The sequence below is a fragment of the Onychostruthus taczanowskii genome, unplaced genomic scaffold (genome assembly GCF_017590055.1).
Source record: "Onychostruthus taczanowskii isolate IOZ18803 unplaced genomic scaffold, ASM1759005v1 scaffold174, whole genome shotgun sequence".
In the NCBI taxonomy this organism is placed as follows: Eukaryota; Metazoa; Chordata; class Aves; order Passeriformes; family Passeridae; genus Onychostruthus; species Onychostruthus taczanowskii.
The window spans coordinates 542,995-561,412 of NW_024498951.1; the positions used below are offsets into that span (position 1 = coordinate 542,995).

General features: G+C 39.7%; 1 protein-coding gene across 1 annotated transcript in view; it reads left to right on the forward strand.

Moving 5' to 3' along the window:
• The first annotated feature begins 227 nt into the window (after nucleotides 1-227).
• Nucleotides 228-18,418, forward strand: part of MUSK (muscle associated receptor tyrosine kinase) — a 58,706-nt gene continuing 40,515 nt past the window's right edge. The window contains exons 1-5 of the mRNA XM_041400201.1: nucleotides 228-324; nucleotides 4,255-4,381; nucleotides 7,565-7,716; nucleotides 9,111-9,238; nucleotides 9,717-9,858. Of these exons, the coding sequence (XP_041256135.1) occupies nucleotides 228-324; nucleotides 4,255-4,381; nucleotides 7,565-7,716; nucleotides 9,111-9,238; nucleotides 9,717-9,858 (646 nt within the window). The remainder of the gene's footprint in view (nucleotides 325-4,254; nucleotides 4,382-7,564; nucleotides 7,717-9,110; nucleotides 9,239-9,716; nucleotides 9,859-18,418) is intronic.

The following is an 18,418-nucleotide window of genomic DNA, read 5'->3' on the forward strand; positions in this document are numbered from 1 at the left end:
CAGAAGGGATTTGCTTTCTCTTGTTTCATGAGCCCCACGCTTTCACACTGACCAAAGTGGATACACACCAGCTGGCCACGTCCATCACCACCACTGGGTGGGAGAATTCCTGATTATACTTAGATCCCTCAGACCCCACTCTGTCACTTGCAGAGAAGCCCTGCTTGCACACTGCTTCCGAAATGCAGCCGGCTGGGAAGCCTGCACTCTGTGCCTGAAGGAGTTGGATGCCTTCTGGATCAAACATGAATGACCTGCTGAAGGTGCCCCTGTTGCACGTCCTCACCCTGGCAGCCCTCAGCTTAGCTGAGACACTTCTGAAAGGTTTGCTTTTTCCCTGCTCTTCTTCTGCCATTTGCTGAAGGAGGTTTTGCAAAGGGGAAGGTGTCTCTGCTAACAGTGGGGTGGGTGGTGCTGTAGTGTTCCTAAAGAAGACAAAAATGGTCTGCTTTTAATGGTCACTTCTCTGTTTTTAGAAGGATAGCGGTGAAAATATTCTCATATTTGTGTTTGGAATTGAACTCTTTGTCTGTTGTAATAGGCAGGGGAGATCTTTAGGTTCAGCTTGGGTGGGATGTAAAAGGAAGCTCAGAAGTGTTAATGGCTGGTAGCACCAGTTGCTGCAGAGCACAAGATCTGTTGTGTTCAGCACACCTGTGTAGGTTTTTAAGTATTTGAAGTTTTTAAAAAGCTTCAAAAGAAATAAATATCTATGATGTCTTTACAAAGTATACGTATATAGGTACAAATATGCACTGTTTGTTGTAGCATATAACATGGAAGTTGTCATACCTTCTTCCTATCTTGTGCGCACACATGCATATAGGCATATGCTCACATACTTTTAGCTAACAAAAGAATTGGTAAAAAAATCTGTTTAGAAAAGTCTTTGAGGTACAAAATGCAACCGTGGTACCATTCTGGATGTACCATTTGGTAAAACTGCGGACAACAATTTTTCCTGAATGGTGATTCAGAGTTACAATTTAAAGCTTTTGAAATTCAATGCTTACTAGAAATTTTGCAGCTTCAGGAAAACAAAATGAAAGGGGAATGCCAGTATTCACATGTTAAGCCAACATTGCTGCTCTTGCAGTGCTATGCTTTTACAATTATTAGTCAGGTTATTCCCAAAATGAAAAAAAAAACCAAAACGTATCTTCTTATTAAAAAGGTTTTGAAATAAAAATATTGGTATATTTGTAAGGCACTGAAGTAAGTTTGTGAACTTTACGCTTTTGAATATTGTGGTAAAATAAGTGTTATTGGAGAGACGAGAAAACAAAGAGGACAGGGATAGATTTTTTTTGTGGTGTCACAGTATAATGAACAGATACATTCCCTTTTCTAGGACATCACAGCTGAGCTGCTTTTACCGTACAAACTGCAGTTTCTCCAGGTGTTTGCAATGTTGCAGAGGGACTGGTTCTCTTTTCTGTATTGTTTTGTTTGGCTGGTTGGTCTGGTTTCAAAAGTGTGAATCCAAATCCAAAGCCAACACATTTGGAAGCTTCTGGTGGGCTGGGGACAGAAGGGGATTTGGCTTTCTCATGGTCCCATGACCAGCCTTGGGTCATTTTTCTATCTTCAGAAACTACAGCTGACATCCAGAAAAATGGCACCTGTGTGGCTTTACACATATATAAATTAATTTATTTTCAATTTATTTAAAGCCACAAGGATCCCTTAAAAATATCAGAAAGGCCCAGTATACACACATGGAAAGGCCTGGCTCCATTTCTATGTGATGATAGATATGTCCATACACTTTTCAGATTTTATTTTCCTATGTTAAAGTATGGTAATGCACACATCATGACTTTAGAGTGCTTTCTGGAGAAAACATGGACTGACACCAGCACCCAAGGCGTTTGAATAGCTTTTAGATGTAAGTACTATCTCAGCCATTTTGGAACTCTGTTGCCACCTCACAAAATGACGGCAAGTCCCACTGCTCTCTGTCCTTACTTGGGTTAAATATCACAAAGGCGAAAAGAGCATAAGAGAAAATTATACATCCCTGTTGCTGTCATGGTTGCTCTCTGAGGATGTAGAATTGGGAAGGCAGCTTTGAAATGATTTCCTGTTACTGTAGTGCTGTCAGTTTGGACACTATTTTCTTAGAAGCACGCGGCTTGATTCTGCCCAAAAATCTGTATGCTGGCTTTCAAAAGGGGCAAGGTCAGAATATTAAATATTCTGTCATCTATTGAATAAAAGACACACTTAAAAGCATGCAACTGTTTCCAGAACATTTATTTAATATAGAAACGTGATAAGACTTGTTTGCCCAAAGAACAAAATACGGTCATTATGCATACCAGCTCTTGGCACAAATGTAACTTCATTACTTGTGGGAGTGGCTGTGTTTACTGTTACAACAGTTATAAAACAGGTTGCTTTGAATTATTGTTACTATAAAAATTTACATTTCTCAGGGTTAGAAAAGCATCCTTCCAGAGATCGTGGAATGTGGACAACAGCAAAAAAACCATACTATATAAAATTGGATTGCAAAACTGTGGGGTTAATGCCATTAAACTCCAATAAACTTTGTCATGAAATAGCAATGTCTCATTAAAGCAGAAAGGATAACCATTGTCGGGGGTTATTCTCCTAAGACAATCTTCATTAGTAACAAAATTAAGACTTTATAGAAGTCTTCCATTTGGTTTCACTGGCGTGGGGTTCATCTGGGGAACAATATAGATGATTATTTCTGTTTAATGTGACCCAAAATGACCTAATAAAGTGATGCATGATATAATTTGAAGCAGTGATCTTAAACAATGAACTTGTCACAGATTTGTTGTAATTGAAATTTCATCCATATGACCTTTAGAGCTATCTTAGATGTAGTTTTGAGATTTACATAAGTGTAGTCATTATTGTTATGATCCAAAGTCATACAATCTAGAAATATTATTGAGACAGATTCATTCTAATCAAACATCAAAAGCGTTTAGTGTTTTACATAAACCTGATAGTGGAAGCTGATCCTTTCTTCCTCTAGCTTCATTCTGACAGAACTCCAAAGACATTCTAATTTTGACTTCCATGTAAATGGATAAAGGATTAAGGTATTGACTTTCTATTATTCTCAGTCACTTAAATCTGAATGTCTTCTCTTTCGCCCATTTCTTAGGAAGGGAAGGGTAAAATGGATATAGTTTATTTTTTGCCTGAATTTGAATCTCGTTGTACTATGGAGGGCCAGTAGATACACAGCAGTTGGGATTCTCTGTGAAAAAATAATGGGCCAGAAGCTGCTATGCTCAGTGAGGAACAGGAAGATCCTGAATCCATGATGTATTTTCAAGGTAGTTTTTCAGGAATATAGTAAAAACTAGTTTATCTCAGCACTGTTGTCAGTTAAATCTAGTCCAATCAATATGGATGTGTGTCCCTTGCAGCCATTTTTCAAGACATTCAAATGCTTTTAGAGGCAGTGGCTGCAATGAATAACATGACCAGGAAAGCAAGTGGCTATGTTTATGCCTTGATCCCTTCCAGCTGTGCTTCAAGTCTTTCACCAGAGCGATGGCAAACATTTCTAAAGATGCATTCAAGTAACATATGACTACAGGTCTATGATAATGAGCATTAGACAGAGCTATTAAACTTCTAATCCTCATGCTTCTTGGTTAGAAAATGTGAGAAAATGAGACTGTGTCCTAGACAGGACACAAATCTGAATGACCTGAATGGTCTTTGTGACCCTGGCTTAGAAAAATACAACACTATATAATGGGTTTGGTGTTTGTATGTAACGGGTTTGTTGTTGTTGGTTGTGTTTTATTTTTCTTTCTTTCTTTTTTTTTTTTTTAAGATAAATAGTTGAGTGAATAAATCCTGTTATAATTACAAAAAAACCCATATCTTGTGCACTAATAAGGGGGCACTCTTCCCACTCCAGGAGCAGGACAGCTTGGCTTCAATTTGTGTGCTGCCCCTTGCACTTTCAGCCTATGCAATGTCACCCTTGCAGCAGTGGGACATCCTCACCTGTGTCCTTGCAGTATGCTCACCTATTGCTGTGAGTCTTGAGGAGGAGGTGGGTCAGGAACACAGGATGCACTGCGCTTGTTGGAGCTTGGTTTGCTCTGTTTTGCACCTTATGGAGAGACCTCAAGGGAAAATGCCATTGAGTGACCCTGCAGGGACATGGGTCCCTCCACCAAAGGTGTTTGGTAGGCTATGTAACTCTCTCCAGTAGGCACCAGAAGGTGTTCTCATTTTTGCTTTTTCACACAGCTCCCTTGATCAGCACTCCTCTGGAAACAGTGGATGCCCTGGTAGAAGATGTTGCCAAGTTTGTCTGTGTAGTGGAGTCATATCCTGAGCCCGAGATTACATGGACACGCAACAGCATTCCCATCAGGTAAGGAGCAGCGCCAGCCCTCACCAGCACCTTCTGCTAAAATTGGCAGTGATTCTTTTCATGATACAGGAGATATCTGGAAATATAAAAATCAGTCTGTGTCAGGAGAGAGAATGAGTGGCTGTAATTATCTAGGATTCTGTATTTCTGAGGGAGTGGTAAGAGCACTTGGGAGTTGCTCTTGCACCTTCACACATTTGAGCTTGCAGAGAGTTGGTGTCTGCTGCAAGGAGTTTTCTCTCCAGCTTCAGACAATTCAATGTGCTCTCTTCCTCAGTTCATGCATTAATGAAGGAGGAGGATGCTGTATAATATTTAAAAGGAGCTTAGCAGGGCTTGTTGTCTGTCTCAATGTTCTTGGAAACTTTGCATGGAAGGGGTTGTACTGTGCCATTCTTATTTGCTTCTAGTTCTGGATCTGGAAATTATCTTCTCATTGTTATGCAACTGTGAGTCATTAGCAACCAGACATCAAGATGTCAACAAAGAAGGCAGCCTTCTGGAAGTGTGGAAATATGCTACCATTGTTTTTTCTCTTTTGCTGCAGACAGGTTTCTACAAAGTAAAAACTCGATCTTCTAGCTCTGAAATCACATTACATCTGCCACATGGCTTCACACCAGTTTCTCATTCTAAATGGCTGTAAGTGACTTCCTCTGTTAGGGAAAATGCAGCACGACACAACTTTGTATAGCATAGTCAATACCCAGCCTCCACAGGAGATGTGCTTGTTGGGCAGATGGTCACCTGAAGTATGGTTCTCTCTATTGTGGTGAAACATCCAAAAAGCTTTTGAACCATTGGCATAGGACACTCCAAATATGTCTGCAGCAGAAGGAGGTCTCACTGCTTGGAAAACTGCTTTGGAGTAGGACAAAGCAGAAAGATACAAATATGAATATAGGCCTTCAGAAATATTTTTTTCATTGTCTGCAATCTCAGCAAAATATGCCCTGATCTTCTAACTCTGGCTTTGTTCCAGCATGGAGGTCTGAACTCCCATGGCTGTTATTTCCAAATCAGGCTACCTTTTCCTAATTCCTTCCCTATCGGTGACATCATGGCTGAAAATCAAAGCAGGGAGAGAAAGCCATCCATGAAGGACTGTCTCTTTCTTTCTCCATATCTTTAAAATTATCATTCTCCCTGTGTTCTAAGGTAATTTGAAATCCAGATCATTTATCATCTCAATCCCCTCTTCCAGAAGCCAAACACATAATTCTTAAAGCCATTCTACTCTCTCTCTGAAACACAGTGCTTTGACCAAAATGGAAAATAAAAATAAAAACACCTTTTCTGGTAAGGCCATAGAGAACAGGTTCTTCTTTCCTTTACAGGGACTTCTGAAGCAGCATTAATAACAGCAAGGGTTTCATTTCACAAGGCATTAATATTCAGTACTGCTGGATACAAAAGCTCAGTCAAAGACAGAGGAAAAGATAAGCTGAATATATTTGTTACTTTCTAAAAACTCAGATGAAAGTATTTGCACAGTGGAAAAGCATCAGATCAGAAGACACTTTTTTTCTGAAAAAAACCCCATATAAATATATTTCTCTGCCTTTGTGTGTGTGTATCAAACGTCAAAGGGCCTAGTTATTGAAAACAATTAATATCAGTTATTTCATTTCCAAAATTTTCTTCTCCTGCCAAGGTCCCAGCATCCTGGACAGACAGCAAGATTAACCTTCAAAACAAAACAGTATGTAAACTTTCAACTTCAATGGGAATAGAGCCAGTGCAGAGAATACATTCAGCAGTAGTCTTCTGGAAGTGCCATTCCTTTTGACATCAAAACTTTTGCAAATAAACCAGCAGGTGCCCTGTGCTGAGTGAAATGCCCATCTTCCAGAAAAGGGCTGTCCACAATGAGCCTTCCATAGGACAAGAATGGGACAGAGTCAGCATGTCTTTTACATTTTGGATGACTTCATGGCACTCTTTCTTCCCATGCTGGAAAAGAGGAGGGAGATGTAATACTGAGTGGTGAAAAGCTGTTGAAAGGAAATACATGCCTAAGCCATCATAATGGTACATTCGGATTAGTCAGTGACTACTGTACAATTTTTAGCAGTAAAAGACAAAACCTGACATATGTACTGGTCAGATATTTGTGATTGCTGGGGATAAAATCCTCAGGTCATAACCCTTTTTCCACTGTTCATTAGAATCAAAGTCCTCTAGCATGAAGGTGCTTCCTAAAAGCATCAACAAAGGTGTGAAAATAGACACTATGAAAAGTAAATTTCTTTGCGTTTTATTTATACTATTTCTTTATATTTATTGTAGCTTTGCAATGAAGATCAATACCTCAGCTCTCTGATTTCTCATCATCTTTCTTTCTGATTTCCCTGGCTCTCCCGCTTGAATACATTCTCCCTACTCACACTTCTCTTGTCATATTCATATATGAAATTGGTCTTTGCCCCACATACTTTGTTACAATATCCCATATTTTTGTTGCTCCAGCTTCAGGGCTTTCTGCAGTTCTCTGAAATATCTAGGTTAAAGCCTGCTGTCCTTAAACCATAGCTATCCTTGAATCCTCTCACTTTCAGATGGCTTCAGCACATTTCTTTGCTTGTTTGTTGGTTTGGTGGGGTCTTTTTTTGCAAAAAAAATAGGCAAAACTACTCCAAGATGTAGACACAAAAGTTCATGATCTTTGGTTGGTGTATTTTTTCACAACCTTAAAAATATTTCCCTAACTTCGTCTGTTTAATAAAAATTTTTTTTTTTTACTTTGTTTTGTTTTGTTTTGTTTTGTTTTTCCTGAAGAAAGTTTCTTCAAACAATTTCAGCCAGCTCTAGTTCCTATATAAGCATCTTTCTCTTACACTGAACAGTGATACATAAAACAGGAACTGGCTGGAACAGGTTATTTGTGCTCATGCCTGTCCTTGGCCAGTCAAAACCCCAAAGATGATGCCTACTGATTTTACCAATGTCTGGGTGGCGGAAGAATTGTCATTACACTAGTGAAGGTCAGGAACTGCATGGTCTAATGAAAACCTGAATCTTAATTCTGAACTGAGCATTTTCAGCTCCTTCCCTTCTGCTTGTGGGTTAAAAATCAAAGGTAGAGCTTATTGCCACTTGTAGTGACATCAGCAGGCTGCATATTAAAATGCAATTCCTTTTCTCTGTCTGGTTGTCCCTGACAATCCATGCTGTGCCCTGCAGGCTGTTCGACACACGGTATAGCATCCAGAGGAATGGGCAGCTCCTGACCATCTTGAGCGTGGAGGACAGTGATGATGGGGTGTACTGCTGCAGAGCAGATAATGGAGTTGGAGCAGCTGCACAGAGCTGTGGGGCTCTCCAGGTGAAAATGCGTAAGTGGGAATGCAATTTATTCCTGATGCCACATGAGTGTTTAATCGAAAGCCTGAGCAGACTCCCATCTATGGCACCTGGGATTCCACATTTAGGGCAAGCCCATGTTCTTGGGAAGAAGGGTGCAGCTCTTTGAGTCAGAGACATGGCGTATGGGATCATAAATTAATGCAGTTGTGATTATTTACTTTGAATAACACACATTTGTTCTAAGATCAGAAGAAAAAAACTGATACTTTGAAGAACTCCCTTTGTACAAAACTCTGTAAAAGAGTTGGATAGATTAGTCTTCTGTGGCAATACTCTATAGGGCCCTGGTGAATTTTAGTTGTAAAATTTCACCAATCAGATTTCTTCCTGAGGATGGCAAAATCAACTAAATTATGTTCAGATGTTCTCAATAGAAGTGTTGAATGGTCTGGAGCATTGTGTTGTAAATCTCATCATCCCACAAGGAAGGCAAAAGATTTGCTTTTGCAGAGAGCTACATATGTGCCAAACTCAGTAAAACTGGACTCACATGGCAAGAGTTATTTACACAAGTACTTCAAAAGGCAGTGGAGGTATATTCTGGCTAAAGCATCTGTTTGTAGGAAAGGATTTGTCTGTGCTAATGAGATGACCCTCAAGCTCTGGTAATGCTGGAACTCTGCATCATCCCTGTCACTTGCAGGTCGTGGCCAGGAGATGATGCTCTCTGAAACTTGTTTTTCTGCTGGTTCATTATCATGCAAGGGCATTAAAATGTCAGATCTCCTAAAATACTGAGATAATAATCCTTTTTACTCTCAGCTCAGACTAAGGCAGGTCATGTTCTTTCAGTAAAATGAATTTAAATTTATCCCTCATTAACTTTAAGGGAGTTTGATTGCTTTTTCTTTAAGGCTCAATTGTGCTTTTCACTAACATAGTTATAAATCCTTCAATTGAGGATAGTAATTGCATTTACATGCCCTTCTTGTTGAGCTAGAGGCAAACCTGGGTTAAAACTCTTTCAAAATCAGTTCAATCCAGATCTGAGCTTTGAGACAAGACAGTGTTTACACAGTGAAAAATGTCAGAACCTGGAATGCTAACATTCTTCAATACTGGAAATACTCTTATCTGAATTTGGATTTTAGCCCAGGCCCTAATTCAAATGACTGTCAAACTCCACTGAGGAGAACAAATAACCCCTGCAAGTTAGCTGCTTTTGTGGCTTTTAAACTGAATGATGTGCTGAAGAAACTTCTTACCAAATAACTTCAAAACTGAGAAAGACTGCTTTATCTTTCAGCAATACACAGAAAAAGCAGCAGATTTTTTATTTTTTGGATGTAATTTCTGAATTTTTCTCATTCTATTATCTTGTAGCTTCATTTCAACTTTAGTTTTTTGGCTTTTAAAATTTTAGGACCCAAAATAACCCGCCCACCTGTAAATGTGGAAATAATAGAAGGATTAAAGGCTGTTCTTCCATGCACTACAATGGGGAATCCAAAACCTTCTGTTTCATGGGTCAAAGGAGAAACAGTTGTAAAGGTGAGTAGGAATGGTTTTCAGTAATACTAATTATTTGCTAAAGGTACTGTGTTAAATATTAGCATTAGTTATAGTATTTGAAAATTCTAGTAGCTAGAAAGGAAGCATTTGGAAAATCCAGGGCTCGTCTCATAAATATCTTAATTTGCAATGATTCTGCATATGAACCAAATGTTCTCTGTGTATCTATATTTTATGTGATACGTGCTTGTCACTACTCAGTATGGCCAAATACTGAGGAAAGCACTTGTGAGTGTTCTCTTAAATAAGAGCTCTTTTGATGATATAATTCACTGATCTGCAAAAATAGCAATGGGTCAGTGTGTCATGACAATGCTGAGCAGGAAGAGCTGCTTGAGTTGTAGGACATATACAGTGTTCAAGCATGTAAGCCCAAACTTTGTAAACAGATTTTTGATGCTGTTTGTGTGCAGCCTGCATATAGAGTCCTCACCTCAATGGCTCCTTCCTCCGGCAGGAGACTGCTCGCATTGCCGTCCTCGATTCTGGGAATTTAAGGATACACAATGTTCAGAGAGAAGATGCAGGACAGTATCGTTGTGTAGCCAAGAACAGTTTGGGTACAGCCTATTCAAAACCTGCAACTGTGGTTGTGGAAGGTGAGTGACTTTTGAACCAGTCTCAAGCTCCATGTGCCAGCCGCTCATGCATATGAGGTTAATGTGAATTAACCTGAAGTATTGTGTTGATATGTTGTCAGAACCACCCTAGAGAGTGATGAAAAAAAGGAGGAGGAGGAGGAGGAGGAGGAGAAGAGAGGAGAGGAGAGGAGAGGAGAGGGTTTTTGCCTTTGTGGACTTGAACATTTTCTGCCCAATAAACGAACACCAGATTGGTTTTTCAATTTCTGGTCCTTATGTACTCTGTGTCGAATTTCTTATGCTCTTCTCTGTTTGCTTTGTGGTGTGAACCACCACCAGTTTCAGAGTGCTGAGAACAGTCGACAGAGGTACCCAAATGTTGGCAAAAAGGCACTCTACCTTTCTGAATCCTATAAGATAATTTGGTTTGGGCAAGGGCTTGTGGAGTGAGTGGGGGAATGACTAATTCAGTAGATGAACAAATTTTCATTTCTTAATCAGGATGACTGTAATGCAGAAAGTAGAAAAGGGTCTTAATTTTCTTAGTAAGCTTAAAAATACTATTTTAGGTTACTTTTGGGCTGGAGCTATCAGAGGCTACTTAGCATGCAATCCCATTTCTAAGAGGAGCATAGACTTCCTTCTGGGAGCAGTGTTAGACATATTAGATCCAACTACGCATTGGTAGGTCTGCTGTTTTCTTAAAAAATGCATGAGTCTTACAGGGTTTTTTGGTCCTTTTTTAATATTTATATATACAGACTGTATATACTAGAAATTCCTTAAATAACTTTAAAACAGGAAGGCAGCTATTCTTAACCTAGATTCAGACTGTACTTCCCCCATGCTAAAAGCAATGAAGCGAACTGAAAAGAGTTGGATCTTGATGTAAACAGCTTGAGTCCTTGATTTTAGTTTGGCCCCAGTCATTGAGACAATGGGCAAAGGCTTGTCAAGAATCAAACTGTGAATGTCAGATGCTTGGTGCTATGAACACAAATGCTGAAGGGCCTCTGTCACTGTAATTCTTTGTCCAGATCTGCCAGACCCAGTTAGGGAATCTAAAAACAAGCTGGAACTGCACCGAAAATCCAGGCTGCTAAGTTTGACATCTTGGTTTTTCTCCATCTCCAGAATTATGCAGTTGCCTCTTAATTCAAGGACAGGCAAAATAAATCACACATATCCTACTTGGGGTGTGTATGTGTGCTCTTTTTGAAAGGTAGAAGATTAGTTCCTAATTGATCAGTGGCAGGTCAGTTCTCCCACATAAATTGTCCCCTCATGTTCTATTCATGTGTTGGGTGAACAAATAAATGCTCTCCTCCAGGCTCATATTGGTTTCTCTGGTAGGACACCCGTATAATATACCTAATTTCAGGTGGCGCCTGAACTTGAAACAGAGATAGTCCAATGCTTTTCCTTTATTTTTTTTTTAACAGAAGAGGGGGAGGTGTTGTGGTGCACCAGTTAAATTGTTCTCTTGCACTGGGTGACTGGGAATTTGCACAGAAGAGTTTTGTATTGCACTGTATAGCTTATATTATATCACGTGGTTTGTTACCCTGTTTCCCCATCACATGGTCTTTCCCTCACCTGTCCCGGTACCCCCGCTGGTCTCTTCCCTGGGTTACCCCTCCCCTCGCCACTCCTCACTGGTATTCCATTGGCTGTGGACCTCTCCCTCTGTCCCCATCTTGGGGTATAAAAGCTCCCTGCTGCCAGGGAATGCCCTCTTTTCTCCCATGGGTTTCTCCACCTGATGTGTGTCTTGGAATAAAGGACAACGTTTCCCACGTGGAGGAGAGCTCTTCTCTAATCTTTTACGTTTGTCTATGAAGAATTGTGTGGGCAAGGGTCTATAGCCAGCCGGCGTGGACCCCTCCAGCCCAGGAAACACGATTCTTCAGCCACCCAAACTAGACAGACACATGTTTGTTTTATATTTTTGGCTTCCAGAATCCAGAGGTATTAATCCTGGCTTAGTACACAGACTGAACTCTGCAGGATCCATTTGTTCAAACTGACAATAACTTTTGTAATCCTGAGGCAGCAGCTTGCTGTGTACACAAATCCCTTCCCTTTATGGTATTTTAGATCAATTTTCATGGATATTTAGCATAACTACATGTGAGCATACCTGTGTATGCCTGCAAGTTGGTACATGCACACATCACCCTCACACCTCTTTCATTATTTTTAGCAAGCCTCTCTTCCTGTCTCTCCTACCCCATTAGTATCAAAATTTTAAAATAACTCCAAGTAAATAATATACTAAAATTATTCAAAGCAGGAAAATCACATTCTTTGAGCATTCACAGTGTTCACAAAATTTATGAAAACTGCTGTTTATTGCTTCTTTGTAATAACATTATGATTTTTTTTTCCATCTTAGTCCTAGTATATACTGGAGTCCCCAGCCTGAATAGTGTGGTTTAATATTAAAATAAAATGAATAAGCATGGCTGGTTAATTAGGAATATTTAATTCAAGGCAAGTGTCCATTCAAGGAAAAGTGTAAATATTTATGCCTAGCTGGAGCTAAATCATGGATCCTGATTTATTGTGTGCTTCCATTTAAATGGGTCTGGCATTAGTCCTGTGTGGCATACCACCCTTACATGGAAGGGAGCACCCAAGGATCATAGGTCCTTGTGGTTGAAAGGAATGACAAGAGTGCCTGCTAAAGCTTACAAAGTTGTATTAATAAATGACACATTTGGCTTGGAAATGTGTATGGTAATTCCTGACCTCTGTATAAGCATGGACAGTGGGTTTTGGATAAAGGGCTAGGTTGAAAGGAGAGGGACTGAGAGAGAGAGAGAGATGGATTAAAGAGGAAGAGAGAGAATGAAAAGAATAAAGGAAGAGGAAGGTACTACCAGTCCTGGTTCCAGCATCAATCCAGCTGATGGGTCTGCAGGCCCCTGGAACACATGTGTGTCCAGGCTTTGTAGTACTTTTTATAGTGAAGTTTCCATGCACTGGAGCTAAGTTTCTCACTCTCTAGGCAAATGAGTTATCATGTGCAACCCGCTCTTGTTGACCTTTGTGGAAAGGGGTTGGGCGACTTCAGAGAACTTGGGTGCTCTTGATCCCCCCTTACATTCCACACTGGCTCATCAGCATCTTTCCTTTGCCACAGCTGTACTCTGTTGTGCTTAGCTCTGGGAGCCAAAACAAGGACGCTTGTGCCAGAAAGGCACTGCCCTACTTCCATTTGGCCCCTTTCTCCAGACATGGTTGGTAATAGGCTGTCACTACCAACAATCCTTGGTTGGCTCCACAGCTACGTGGCTATCAGTGTTTGAAATATACACATTAGCCCTTATCTTCCAGATCCTAAGCAATTAGCTTAAGGCATTGTTCAAAGCGCAGAGGTGTTCTTGAAAGACTGACTGTCTGCCTTCTGCAGGCAATCAGGCTCCTAAATGCGCTTTTGATCAGGCACATGCTTAAAAGACTTGCTCAAGTTGGCACAGAAATTGCAGCAAGTCAAAAGTACATAGAATGAACTGTGCAGGATCCATTTGTTCAAACCGACAACAGCCTTGGCCCAAAGGTTTACACTACTGAGGTACCTTACAGTACTACTTGTCTGGTTTCAGTGGTCCAAGGTAGAACTATTTGAAAAATGCGTCTGTTTTGATTTTCCAAATATTTTTTCCTCTATTCCTTGTCAGCTTTACTCTGCATTCATAATACTGACCTCTATTTATTACTTTTAAAGTACAGTTTTAGGATTTTTAAGGTTTTAGTATTTTTTAAAGCAAAGTTGAAATAATTTGAGCAATAAGCTTTAGATGAAAATTGAGATGCAGTTCTTGTCAGGAAAAAGAAAGCACTGAAAGCCTCTGTTAGTGGTTTTTCAAAAACTGAATTTTCAGTTTTCATCAGTGAATGTAGTGAAGGAGATAAAAGTTGTGTAGGCTCTTAACTCTGCACAGACCTGTCCCAAGTTAGGGCAGCCTGTTTATTTTCCCAGGGCAGGTTTCAGGCACCATGAATTATAATAAGTTAATCCTGGGTCAGGATTTTTATTGAAAAGATTAAAAAGCCTGTCTTTTTGCATCTTTTATCCAAGTCTGGGGCAAACTCAGATGAATTTGGACAAGTGATGGTAAAATAAATTTTTTTCTTTAAAGGCATAATCCACAAGTGGTAGATGCACAATCATAATGGACCTAATTGTTGAGTTTGTGGGAACCAAGGAATCAAGCTCCTTACTGGGAACTGTGTTGAGTCCATGGATAGCACTGTCCTCACTCAAAGTCTGCCTGGGGTGCCTGGCAGGTATTAGGAGAAGAAACATGGAGCATCCCCTTAATTTGACATCAGAGTACAGGCTGTGGAGAAAAGGTATGGAGAAAGGATGCAAGAGGCAAGCACTGGCCAAGTGAGCCAAGTGAGTGACTGTGCAAGACAGGCATCACTCCTGAAGGAGAGTTATACACAATTTTTATGATCTTGGTGCGTCCTGTACCAGTAAAATGATGCATTTGGTCTTTGGTTTCCTTCTGAGGAATGTTTCAAAGGAGTAGGGCTGGTTCTTTCTGACATTTGCTGGGGTCATTATAAATTAGCTCGTCACTAGTGAGCTGGTTCACAGCTGTGCAGAAGCTGCATGCTTATATTTTCCTCACTTGGTTCTTCTAGTTACAGCCCACTCAGTTTATGAGAAAAGGACTAGTGAAAGTAGTGGAATGAAGGAGAAGTTCAATAGGCAGAAACAAGCATTTTCCACAAAGGAAAAGGCTTTTGCTTTCTGCAAAGCCAAACAAATAAGAAATGCTGAGTTTGTTGGGTCTGCTAAAGTTAGCATGTGAAGATGACTTCCTCTTGCTACTGTACATACAGAAGGTAGAAGGACATTGAGATACAGAAGGTAGCGTGTGCACTGAGGTAAAGGGACAATATTATAATCTTGACTGTTTGCCATGAAATGAGTTTTTCTTTTCCTAGAGGTAACATTTCTGACCTGCAGTTTTGTATTAATTTTCTATCATCTTAAGCATTTTGCTAACTAGCTTTTTAATCACTGCATTATCAACTTTGGTAATGCAGACTTCTGAAAAACCTAGAAGAGTATTTATGCACTCAGTGAAGCAGTACATTGCCAAAGGATTTCCACAGATTTCTTGTTGTTTGCTCTATTGATTCTCAAAGTGAATCTCTGGCTGAAGGTTCCCGAATTAAACCAAGATTCAGGACTGTGGTTGAATACAGGCATTTGCTTTCTTACCTGATATGTAGTTCACACAGATGTCTGAAGGCTGAAGTTTATTGACAAGATGTTGACTGACATGGCTAAGATGTTCCAGTTTTATCTGAAATCACTCCTTTGGAAATAGAGAAGCAGTCATTGTCATCAAGAGTGTTGAGATTTGTCATCAAATGCAGAAATTACCATTGATGAAAGGGAAAACTTAGAGCAGGGTATAAAGATTTAAGCTGTGCCTAGAAGGCATTTTTGGGGCCTTCTCTGAGCTTTTGAAACCTGTAAGGTCTGTAAGACTTTTGTTTTTTTCCTTTATGCATTAGACAGCTATTTATGTACATAGGCCATAGAAGGGGAGGAATTTTCATTTTTGTTGGTATTTGCAGTGATATCAAACTGGGCCATTAATAGGACCAGTTCCACAAAAGCCATGCAAGAGCTTTTCAGGTTCAGCTTCTGGGCCTGCTGCCTAAAACTGTACAGTGTCCGAGGTCTGACGTGAGTTAAGAATTATATTCCCCATATCCATTATGTATGAATTGTGTGATATTAAAAGAGTATATTTAAAGCCATGAGCTCTTGTGTGGTGTGAAGCATGTGAATATTCCTGTTATGAGCATGCTTATCACTCAGACATGGAATGAAGCTGCCTCATTAATTTTTTCTTAACATGCGAAATAAATTCCATTGGATGGTTTTGCTTTAATCTCTTACTATCTTTATCAGATGTTATCCTTATAGCCAGTATTCAGATTTTATGTAATTCCTACATCAAATAAGAAGTGTCTATTGCAGAACAGCCACAAACCAGTAAATTTTGTGATGATTTACAGGTGTCATTGCCAGACCTGGGCTCAGTTTTTTTCTTTGTTTTGGAGAATGTTTCTTCTGTCCTTAGGGGAAAGAAAGTGCCACTTTGTGAATTGGTAGAATTCACATGAAGAAGGGCTCTTGTTCTTCATTCTTCCAAAACAAAACAAAACAAAACAAAAAAACAAAAACAAAAACAAAAACAAAATCCAAAAAAAAAAAAAAAAACAAACACTAAAAAACTCAAAAGAAATTGAAAAGTTAACTAAGAATTTCTGACAGTTTAGAAGTAACACCTGCTTAAAAATTAAAAAAACCCCAAAAATAATGTTTCGGCCTTAGCCTTATATTTAGCTTCAACTATTGAAAACACCATTTTCTGGACATTAATGGAGTAATTGTCACTGAAATGTACAAAGGGTTGTGGTGGATTAGGCACTAACACAACAGAAGGTAAAATATTTTCCTGAGAGGTGTCCTTCCAATCCAACAGTAGCATGTGAATGGTAGTTTTCTGATGTAGGAAGACAGTGTGAATGGTCTACTGGAATGTGGTGTGCAAAAGGTTTTTCTTCCCCTGCGGGTGAAGAACAAACTTCCCGTGTTTCTAAGTGTTGCCTCCAGCTAGTGAAACCTCTGAAATTCCAGCTTGCTCAGTGATGCATTTTTAATGTTGAAAAGTGTAGAAAAAGGTAATAAATACAGGGACTGCTATGTGAGAGGAGAGAGTATGTGAATGGTCCTGTTGGTTGTATACTGAGTTAGATGCAGCTCCATCTTGTGATTTATATGAAACTGATCTTGATCTCCACCAGCCTGTGGCACCAGAGACTTGTGGCATTCAGAAGCATACTGTGTGATAACCTTTAGTTTTGAAGTCATCACTCTAGAGACACATCTCTAGAAATTAGCAATCATACATCTGTAAGGAAACAAACAAACAAAATAGCCAGGGCAAACATTAGAAGATGCAGTGTGTTTAACAAGAAAACTACTTGTATTCTCCATAGATACATTAACATTTTTGGTTCAAATCTCTGCATTTTCCAGCTGTCTGAAGAGGCATGGATCGGTTAAGGACTACTGACCCTTTCTTTAACTAGGTCATTTAATTAATTTCTCCATTGAAGTGTTATCCTGTGCTCCATCCTGTGCTACTATGTGGCAGCATATAAAACAATCAAATTAAAACAATGGTAGAAGCAAATCTCCTTACACTCCCCTGACTTAGATGTTTGGTTTTGTGTTCCACCTCTGGTAGATAGATGTTTTTCACTGGCCACATTTTATTGCTTATTACTAGCTACTAAAATAATACCCTGCCACAGGCCACAAAAATGTTTCCCTGTAAGCCACTTCTGAAAACTGCCTTAGCCTTAAAAATAGGAAGGTTTTCCTTGCAGAACCATCCCTTCAAAAGAAAGGACTTGCCAGATTTGGTCTAGATTTTTATTTTAATCACGTAGTCTAATTCTTGTGCCAGTGAGGGGATGGCAGACTAGTTGACAATAGAAAGCAATGCCATTGCTACTTAGTTAAGAGACTGTCCCTGTGAAGTGTAAAGAACTAACTTCCTTCAGCTGTTTTTTGGACATCTTATATAGTCTTGGGAAAAATTGGATCACAGATAGATCAATGGACTAGCAAGTCACCAAAATTCTAGTAATAGGAATAAAAACATGTGCAGAAAATTCTATCAATTTGAATAGACCACATTCCAGAGGTGGTCTATACTTTGAACGAAAGCTGACTCCTGATATGCCATCCAGAAAGTTTTTTACACTTTTGTGTTGACTTGTCTGCACTTAGCATAGATGATGTAGGAAAGGGAGATACCAAGAGACCGCTGAAGCAGCCAATCAGCACTGTTACCTTGCATTTCCCACAAATTAGACTTCAGTGTGAAATCAAAATTTTTATCTCTATCATCTTTTGAGGCAGAGTGTTTTGGGTCAGGTGAATTGCCAAATAGCAAACTGACAAGGAAGTTTGCAGTTCTTAATTAAAGTATTGGATGAAATTTACTCATGGAAATTCTAATACTGAAGAAGAGTCTTTGGCTTGGCTTTGAGCAGAGGCAGAAACTCTGGGAAAGGATGCCTTTCCTGTTTGTGTTGCTGCTGGCATATGTAGCTGCAGGCATTGTCCTATGACAGTAAAGAGTGAATACAGCATTTTGATTTTGAACATTGCAAAAGGTTTATGGGGAGGAAGCATTACAAGTTTGCCTGTAATTACACCAAAGTATTTGACTGACCTCAGTGGGGTGGCGTGAGCGCAACTGAAAACCCAGAATATCTCATTAAATCTCCTCCTACCTGTGGCACTCACCAGAGTCATCCCAAGGCTCTGAGATGCTGCAGAACCAATCATGGCCCTAATTACAGGGTAACAGGGCAAGCTGCTGGAGGAAGAAAGCAGCCTCAGATCTTCAACAAATGACAAGTATGCATGATATATTCAATTTACTCCCAAGGCTTGCTCCGCTGTGACATTGGCATGAAGTTCATGCTGCCTTTGAGTCATTATCACAGGGTGGCCTCTTGCAAT